The sequence below is a fragment of the Peromyscus leucopus genome, chromosome 3 (genome assembly GCF_004664715.2).
Source record: "Peromyscus leucopus breed LL Stock chromosome 3, UCI_PerLeu_2.1, whole genome shotgun sequence".
Taxonomy (NCBI): domain Eukaryota; kingdom Metazoa; phylum Chordata; class Mammalia; order Rodentia; family Cricetidae; genus Peromyscus; species Peromyscus leucopus.
Window position 1 is genome coordinate 10,081,949 of NC_051065.1, and position 9,313 is coordinate 10,091,261.

Genomic DNA, 9,313 nt, shown 5'->3' on the forward strand with positions numbered 1-9,313 from the left:
ACTTTCCAAAAATAATTTTGGAAAAATCTGGCTTTGGAATACAAGGTATTTTAACATGTGATTTATATTATTATTACTTTTGTATTTAAGACTTAGAAATAGAGGCAGGAGTATATTTAGGATTAGTAAGATGAGATTTTACAAAGATTAAGAGTGGTTGATTATGAGCCACTGCTCATTATTCATCAAGTGACAGAAACGTTTCGTAGAATGTCTTTAAGTGTTAGAAGAATTGAGAACTAATGAGCAGTCCTAATAATTTTTAAGGAAAACATTCTTTTTTTCTTATATGCATTGTGGTGGGTGTGTACACATTGTCTCATGTGTGCACACACTTGCACGTGTGTGTGTGTGTGTGTGTGTTTGTGTGTGTGTGTGTGTGTGTGCATGCATGCATAAGCATGCAGAGGCCCAAGGTGTGATGTTGGAAGTTTTCTATTTCCACCTCGTTCACCAAAGCAGGGTTTCTCCATTGACCTCAGAGCTTGTGGATATGACTAGTCTGCCAGCCGGCCCCGAGGCTCCCATCTCTGTCTTTGTAGAGATGGAGCTAAAGAGGACTGCCAAGCCTACCTGGCTTTTATGTGGGTTCTGGGGATCCCAACTCTAGTCCTATGCTTGCAGAGCAAGCATGTTGGCCATTTACCCATCTCCTCCTCCCAGGAGACACAGCAAGGAACAATAACTCATGTGCTTGCTGTTGGAGGTCTTGGTGAATTTGAAAAGACTCTTATCCTTCATTTCCAGATGTATGAAGTAAGCAGCAAAAAAAAAATATAATAAAATCAATGGACTCATTTACTGATTTTTAGATTTTATTTTAGATTATGAGAGAATTTCTTTGCCTTTGAATTCCAACTGCCCCAGATAAAAGAACCAATATATCTGCATATTTAACTTTGATTTGCTTTATCCATAATTATAGTTTTTTAGTACAAAATGATTCATGATAAGTTTCAATAAAAATCATTTGAAAATAATAATATTCAGAAAAAGGAAATAATATATATTAGAAATTAAAGGTTTATATATAATTATACATAATTCTCTTTAAAAATCTGTCAAAACTATTTAAAAAGGTTGAAGCTTATAATTTATTCAGTTGGTATTTTGTTATTAAATTTTTTGGTTAATCAATATATCCAAGTGTTTAAAGCTTAAATTATAAAAAAAATAATATAAAGTCATGAGACTGACCTTAGAAACTAACATAATACAGTCTCTATATTCATGTTAGTGACAACGCTTTGTGGCTATTACCAGGCTATGGCCTCTCTTTTGAGCATGATTTGAAATGTTTCTTTTGTGACTACATTAAAAAAAAGTTTGAGCTTTACAACTTAGTTTCTTGACATGATCTTTTGATCTGGTTTGCAATAGAATTCCAATTTAGTAACCCATACATAATACTGACCAGACTTGGAAAATTGGAAAGGTTTTATTAATTTTCACTGAATGACGATTTGACACCCATAAGGATATTTAAGAAAATGCTAATTCAGGTTTTGATAATAATTCTGGAATTTGAAAAATTATAGTAATTATAATGTAGAAATTTTTACATGCCAATTTTTTAAAGGCCATGGTGAGCATATGCTAAATTAGGGCTCTAGAAATGAAAAAGCATAGGATAATGTTTATAGATCACAAAATTCATACCAGAAAATATCTTGAAAATGGTAACTATAAGCTTTTAATTTACACAAGTACTTCATTATTATAAACCCTCACAATTGTTAATTCTCCTGTAAGTTTCTCTACATGAGCCACGCTAGTAAAAATTGTACTTAGATGTTAGAGATAGATAAAAATATCATTAACTAGCACCAGAATTACTGGAAAGTAATCGAAGCATTCACAGGAATGTAGGATACAGATTAAGCTTCTAACTACATGGGAGAAAAACAGTCTAGTAAACAAAAGTAACTCCACGTCTTATGGTCACAGCCAGATGAACCCCAGTTACAAAACATTTGCTGGGAAAGTCAGAGAGGAAATCTAGACAGCCCATTTTACACTGCAATCCAAAGAAGCTACAAAAATTCTCATATGTGACAGACGATCTTACAAAGAAAGTCACCCTGTGGTAGCTCTGCTTACCTTATATATGAGATCAATAAGGTGGCAAATATATTAAAAACATTCTAAAGCAAATGGGTTAGAGTAACACTTGCATTAGGTACAAAATATACAGCAAAACGAAACATCTTGTTAAATAGGCTTGCAGACTAATAATATCTCAGAGGAACACATTTTCACATTTATTTGTCTTGTATTTGATAGTTATTATCATAGGTATATGCGTTTGTTACTGCATGGAGTTTCTAGAATGTTTGTATATATTATCTCTAGCTAGCCTCATGACGATATCTGTAAAAGTAATTTTAAAAGTATTACTCCTAGAGTAAAAGGAATAGGAAATCCCATACTTTTATGACCAGTTATGCACAGAATTACTGAAGTATTTGAGGAAATTGCCCCTCGACCATTACCAAGTCATCACTACATATGGATGTTTTCTACTAAAGCAAAAACTGTCTGTTCCTACATTGAATGTTGCCAATACTTGTTATAAAATTAGATATGAAATCCTTGTCTTTTAGTGGAGAAATCATTATTTGTTAAGATCTGTCAGTGAACATTTATGAACGTGGGTCCCATCTCAACAGTCTTCTTGATTATAACAATTGGGGCATGAACAGAACAGTAGTGCTTCAGTGTTACATCAACAAGTAGTACAGTATCCAATTATCTGGGCCTGGCGTCTAAGTTGTCAGTCGTGGCTCAGTTGCATGCTGACAGATGAGAAACAGCGTCCTACACTTGCACACAATGGGCCAATGACAACATCTGTCACACTTTTCCATATTGTCTGCACGGAAGGCAGAACCATTAGGCAGGTCTTCACAAACGGCATTAGGATCCTGGAATGGGGGAAGAGGGAAATATAAGCATTGTTAGTGTTACCACTAACAATTAGTGTTACCAAGGGGACTGACAAACATGCATGAACAAATGTAATAATGACTTAACTCACTTTAATATGGTTCAACAGTTCAAAATAAATAAATGGACAATGGCCTGAATGATAAGAAGTGCAAGAAGTAAGCTGTTTAAAAAATAAACAGACACATGGATGATAAATGTTAATATTCTTTCTGCTGGTTGGATGCTAGTGGAAATGGTACAACAAAAATAAACAAAGCAGTTTATTTTTCTGCCAGATCTCTGCTTCTAAACATTACCTGCTAGCACTTCCTGTTTCTCTGAGGATCTACTTCCTGCCTGCCTTTCCTGTGGCCTCTCTCTTTGCCTCCTCTCTTAGCCAGGCCTCCTGGGCAGGAGCCTCCTGGCTGTGCTTCTAATGTATTGAAACAAACCTCTTCATTTTCAAATTTATCAAAAAGCCTGGCAAATAGATACTTGAATTCTCTCTTTCCTTCTAGAATATATGCTGAACTTCACCTTCTGTTAAGAATTGAATGGAAATGCACTTAGTATTCTGTTCAGCTTTATATTGTCATCATTTATGTAATTAACTGCTTCATATTATTATTTTTCATAGGAATTACACTTACCACAAAGGGCTGTGTGGTGTAGTTCAAAAATAAAAGATGTATTCCCACACTTGTATACTTTTTCTTAAGATGGCTTACTATTCTTATATCACCCAGGTGAATTCTTTGTGTAATCCTCTGAACAGTGTTTCCTGTGAGCACAAAGGTATTGTGAATTTGGGTCACTAGAGACGTCTTGAGGAGATTTTTACTATTATCCAGGTTGAGACTGAGGTCCATTTTCTTGGTTTGTTCTTAAATATGTCTTAACTTAAGACCTGCTGCATTCAACCCAAAGGATCAGCGATTGTGTGCTTGATGGATATATTTTTAGAAAGCTGAATTATTCATACTGCCCATCTACAGAGACTACGTTTATGTTATGTTTTGTTCCAGCTGCTAAATATTGGAGACAATTCTATAAGAAAATTAACTATGGGTGCTTTAGAACTAACCAACTGACTAAAAGTTGAGTGATGGCAACTATTCACTTCTTATTCCACATGCTTCTCACTGAATGTCACTTCCACACACTGCCACAAGTTAAAAAGAGACCAAAATCTTACAGAGCCTTATTGTATGAGCTAAGTCTTATTGCATGTCTCTGAGATGTCCACATGGTCCTCATATAAAAAATAATAATAGACAGACCTATGTCAAAATCAGAATATGTAATGAAAAAATTTAACAAAAATAACTTCAAATTGGTAAAAGTTTGAACTTTATGTCTGAAAGTTTGTTAATCAAACCCAATTCCCCCTGAACAAATTGGGCTCTCTACTCTTCCTTAGGCTAATCCTTTTCTATCTTCATAACCCTTATATCTCTGGGCTCTAAAAGGGATTTGAGCATTTTCGATGCAACAAACTCCAGTTGCCCATGTTTGAAGATTTCAGCTCATTGGATGTGATGAATATATTTTATTTTCTTCAAAGTTACTCTCTCTTTGTATCAGAGAGCTCAACAATCCTTGGGTGTAGAATTTAAGTTATGTTCTCAACATTGTGAATCATTTCTCTTCTAAAATGGCACACCGTTTAGACTGATGATAAATGATAAATGGCTCGACATAGCTAACTAAGCACTTCTCATGAATACTCCATAATCTCCAGATTCTGTGTGCTGCCGCTGGATAAATAGCCTGAGATCAGGGACTGTTACTTGTTTTTACACTACAGCATCATAATGACTGTGCTGTCACAGCCCTGCACTGTACTGAAAACATCTAGAATGGATGCTGAACAATCTGTCTGTAGCAACTGGACATCTATTTGCATCACATTCCAGGCAAATACAATTATAGATGCCCCAGTGACATTTTTTTTGGTTATGATGCATTTATTTATAGTGAGCTTGTTTGCCAAATGGTGAATGGATCTGACTGATGAGTCAGACAAAATCATCTCCTAAGTCCTAAAGACCTGAACATTTGGCTGAAGGTCCAACATAACTAGATGCTCATATTTTAGTTTTTGTTCTTTATTTGGGCAAAGAATCTGAAGTCTAGCTGTTGTGGGGTTTAGTTGCAGTTCCACCTACAGGAGAGGCTAAGACACAAGGATTCCTTGAGTCCAGGAGTTCAAAGTCAACCTGGGCAACATGATGAGCTCTGTGCTCACAACCAACCAAAACAATCAATAAACCACCAACCAAATGCCCTCCCAAAGCAATAACCACAATCAAAACAAAAATCTAAAATGAGATGTGTGGTGACATTTTCATTTGGTTAAAAGCCCCCCCCCTTTTTTTATTTTCTTAACTTTGGTTAAACAATAAACAATCCCTTGTTTAAAAATATAAAATAAACAACTTAAAAGGAAAAAAAAGAAAGGAAACAAACCCCATGCTTGCTCACATGAGTCTACTCTTCAATACAGCATCCCATTGATCTGGCTTATCTGTCTAGGGATGTAATCCATTAATGATAAGGCTGTTTCATCCAGGCACAAAGTAATATTTAAGCATAGATTCACAGCTACCTGGTGACAGCTATGTGACAGTTAAATATTAATGTCCCACATGAATGCAATTTGAAAAACAAGCTGAAGTTAAATAATACATATCATGTGGCTAAAAGGGAAGGTGGGCTGATGATTCATCTGTGGAAACCCGACACAGAACTCCTCCCCTTCTTGGGAAAGCCAGGTGGAGAAAAGCATCCTTTGGGTCATTGGAGGACTGTTAATGTCTATTTAGCAAATGAAAAATTCTGTTTTTTCCCCCCAATTCTTCCACAGAAGGTACGAGAAGACCTATAGAGCTGTCAATCAATCTGCACTCTGTACTTTCAAAGAGCATCAAAGCTAGCAAATCACAGTACATGAGGGACCCTTTTTTATTTTCACGTTTTTGAAAGCAGGAAAAATAACTAACTTAGACCTTCCATTGGCGGGTTTAGTTAATTAGGAATGTCCAGTTTTATATGTTGATTTAGGCATGGGAAAAATCCACATGTGTGGGAATGTCAGATATGACATAACTATACGTCTAGTTGGTGTGGATCTGCATGTGCATAAAGCAGAGGGTTTCTCTTCTCTGGCAGTCTTTGGGAACTTCCAACATGGCTGCTTACAGGCTCAAGGGATTAAATTGGTGGGCTTTGTTTATCCTCTGGTCATCTGAATTATGTTTATCTTTTAAAAGACTTTTTTCCCCCTCACAAAGTAGCCCTCCTTTCCCAATTTCTCCATTAGAGTTCAGTGGTGTTTTCTCACTATTCACATCTGTATCTAAACCCCCCTCACAGGCGATGGGCAAGCTGAAAAAAATGTTGTGTACTTGCTCAGCAAGACTGAGCATCTAATAGACTTGGTGTGCAGGACTAACTAGCTAACAGCAACTAAATTTATGTAGAGACTGGAAGAATGAACCAACTTGATAGCCCCTAACCGTGAACACTGAGAATATATTGGGGTATAAATACATCTCAGTGCTCAGTGTTAGGAGCTATCAGATTTGTCAAATGAAGAACTACACAGTGGCGCCTGTGGTTACACATGCCGCAGGACCTCCCTGAGGAGTCAACCTGAGAACTATTGTGACACTGAGGAGGATTCTTTGAATAAAGTGGACAACCTTCAACACAAAAGAATTTCTTGAAGGAATATGCTGTTTCCCTTAAGAAAAGTTTGAGTGCTTAAAAATGCTCTATAAAATGGATGATGCATTTTGAATGTGAGTAACGTTACTCACAAACATCCCACCGATGTTCATTGGGTTTCCATATTTCTCTTTCTTGTAACTAGATGTCATATTCATTCATGCTTCACAGGTGAAGGAATAATGCAATGGCCTTATTTCATTGCTGCATACTTTGAGTTTTCATTCATCCACGGTGGGTGTGCAACACCGTCATTGTAAACACCTCCCATCTCCTCTGGTTCCATTATTTACCATTTACCAACAGCAAAACTTGAGCGTCCCCATCCACAGCACTGTTTACCAAAGCCTGCCATTCTTGTTTGGTCAGACTGTGGTGTTCTGCTCTGAGATCACGCTTGTTTAACCCAAGCACAGATGGTGCCTGAATAAAAGGCAACGAAAGAAAGAAAGGACCTGCCCAGAACCACAGGCACAAGTCACAACAGGGCCTTGAGAGAGCAGCCTGTGGCAGGAAGCAGCCTTCCAGCCCCCACCTCCGCCCTCAGCTCAGCCTTCTGCATGGAAGGAAAAATCACACCCAGGAAAGAGGCCCTTGCTTCCTTCTGTTTAAACTCTTAGCTATTATTCTAAAGGACTATTATTCTAAAGAAAGCACACTGCCCTTCAAGCTTTCTCAAGTCTTGCTACTGCTTGGGAACCAATGCAAGAGCTCTCTCTGCAAATCGGCCTGGGAAATAGGAAGAACAGGGGGCAGGTGATAAAAACACCCCTATGCTTCAGAAGGCAGACCCACCCCGCGTGTCCCTTCTCACCAGATATGCAGACAACTGAGGGTAGCAAACAGAATCCCCATAACGAAGGCCAAGGGGATGGCCAGAAACACCGTCAGGAACTTGTAGATCACATATTTGCTGATTTCAAAGAGGGCATGGCTGCAGATCCACACTTTGTCAAAGGAGTGTGTAGTCTCAGGTTCTGCAATCAGATCATCGAAGCCTAGCTGCAGAGACAAGACACAGGACCCATGCTGTCACCAACCTGTCTGGAGGGGTGGTGGTGGTGGGGCGGGAGCAGAGGCCTTATAAGCAGGGGAAGTCCACAGGAAAGATGGCTATAGAGTATTCCCAGCGTTTCTTAGGGTGACAGTGGGCACACAGGAATTGGGACAAACATTCCTGGCTGTGCAGGGAGCCTGAGGGCTGTCTGTGCGGGCCAACAGGACCAGTCACCACTGATGGGCAGGAGTTAAAGGGGCATCCTCCTGCAGAGAGCCAGGGACCCACAGCAGCCTCCAGCCTCGGTGACGACCTGCCTGAAACTCACCTTGAGATGCGAGTTGAGCCGATGAGGATCCCGGTCGTGACTCGAGTCCACATACTTCTCAGGATCTGCGTAGTCGACACCACTGTGGTGGCTGTAGGCGTCATCAGCCATGAAGAGCTGCACGTCAGCCTTCTCGGTCTCCAGCCCCATCGTGCCTGGCCCTGCGTGAGCGGCTCGGGTCGGTCGGTCCCCGGCAGCGCGGGCCACCCCTTCCCGTGGCGCCCAGCCCCGCCCCGCCTCGCCTCGCCTAGGTCGCGCTGCCCGGGCGGTGGCCGCTTCCCGCTGCCGGTTCCCGCTCCCGGCCTTGGCTGGCCGAGCCCCGCCCCGCCCCGCCGGGCCTGCGGGGTGGGAGGGCACCTCTCCAGTTGCTTGCCAGGGCCCGAAGGAGCACGGGGAAGCGGCCGGATGAGTCACCTCCTGGCTCGGTGGAGCTGGGCAAAGTGGGCCTCCAGGGCCACTTGGCTAGCAGTTCAGACCCGGGTGCCTAAAGGCCAGCAGATTGGCCAGGGAGATGTGTGTACTGGAGGGAGGTCTGGAGGTGCTTGTAGGGTAAGCAATAGGAAAGTCTGCATTTCCCTCAGTTAGTTTAATGTCATTGGCACCTGCTCCTCATCCTGAGGGAATAGATGTTAATTCATGCAGAACTTTTTACTTGGTCCCTAACTCACAGTAGGGATCCCATCAGTGTGGCTGCCGCACAGTGAGGCTAGGAGCCAAGCGTACTGACTGACAGGTGATGGACTCCAGCAGCCCTTCAGTTTTCCCAGAGTTGAGTATGTGAGACTTTTTCTGGGAGTTTGCACCATCATACTTCAAGGAGAGGTCTGCTCTTTTACCTCCAAACTACAGCTAACTCTTGATTTTCCCTTGAGTCGGGATTTTGTTCAAAGATTTCAGGAATTACTAACATGCAGACAGATCTGCAATACCCTCATAGGAGCAGGGTAAACAGAAGCACAAAACCATGCCATAGTACATGAAGGAGCCTGCTGATCATTCTCTCAAGAGCTTCAGAAGGGAGGAGTTGGCATAAAGGGTTTACTGGATGGTAAACTTACACATTTGCTTGTGGGAAACAGGAATTTAGTGAATATAGATTTAGAATGATGCTTGCAGGTTGCCCAGAGCCCAAGAGATGGGAGGACCATGTACCACGTTCAGCAGGGGTCAGCGCCAGCTGCACATACCAAATCCCTTGCAGGAACTGGATTGGAAGGGTTCTTTGAAAAAGAAAACTCTATTTGGGGAATAATAAAAGTTACACAAACAAAACAAACAAACAAACAAACAAACAACAATAAAAAACAGGAGCTGAATGGGGGACATATTTT

The 9,313-nt window shown here is 40.6% G+C and overlaps 1 protein-coding gene across 1 annotated transcript; it reads right to left on the reverse strand.

Moving 5' to 3' along the window:
* Nucleotides 1-797: 797 nt before the first annotated feature.
* Nucleotides 798-8,217, reverse strand: Cav2 (caveolin 2). The gene is made up of 3 exons (XM_028871769.2): nt 7,983-8,217; nt 7,472-7,659; nt 798-2,924 (listed from the first exon to the last, which is right to left on the reverse strand). The coding sequence occupies exons 1-3, from the start codon at nt 8,130-8,132 to the stop codon at nt 2,774-2,776; spliced, it is 489 nt and encodes a 162-aa protein (XP_028727602.1). The 5' UTR covers nt 8,133-8,217; the 3' UTR covers nt 798-2,773.
* Nucleotides 8,218-9,313: the final 1,096 nt, after the last annotated feature.

Excerpts from the sequence above, each read along its gene's own strand:
- Cav2 (XM_028871769.2), bottom strand. The coding sequence starts at position 8,132 with ATGGGGCTGGAGACCGAGAAGGCTGACGTGCAGCTCTTCATGGCTGAT. Across the intron at positions 7,660-7,982 it reads GGCTCAACTCGCATCTCAAG|CTAGGCTTCGATGATCTGAT; the intron begins GTGAGTTTCAGG and ends TTGTCTCTGCAG. Across the intron at positions 2,925-7,471 it reads CTCAGTTGTCTGCATATCTG|GATCCTAATGCCGTTTGTGA; the intron begins GTGAGAAGGGAC and ends CCCCCATTCCAG.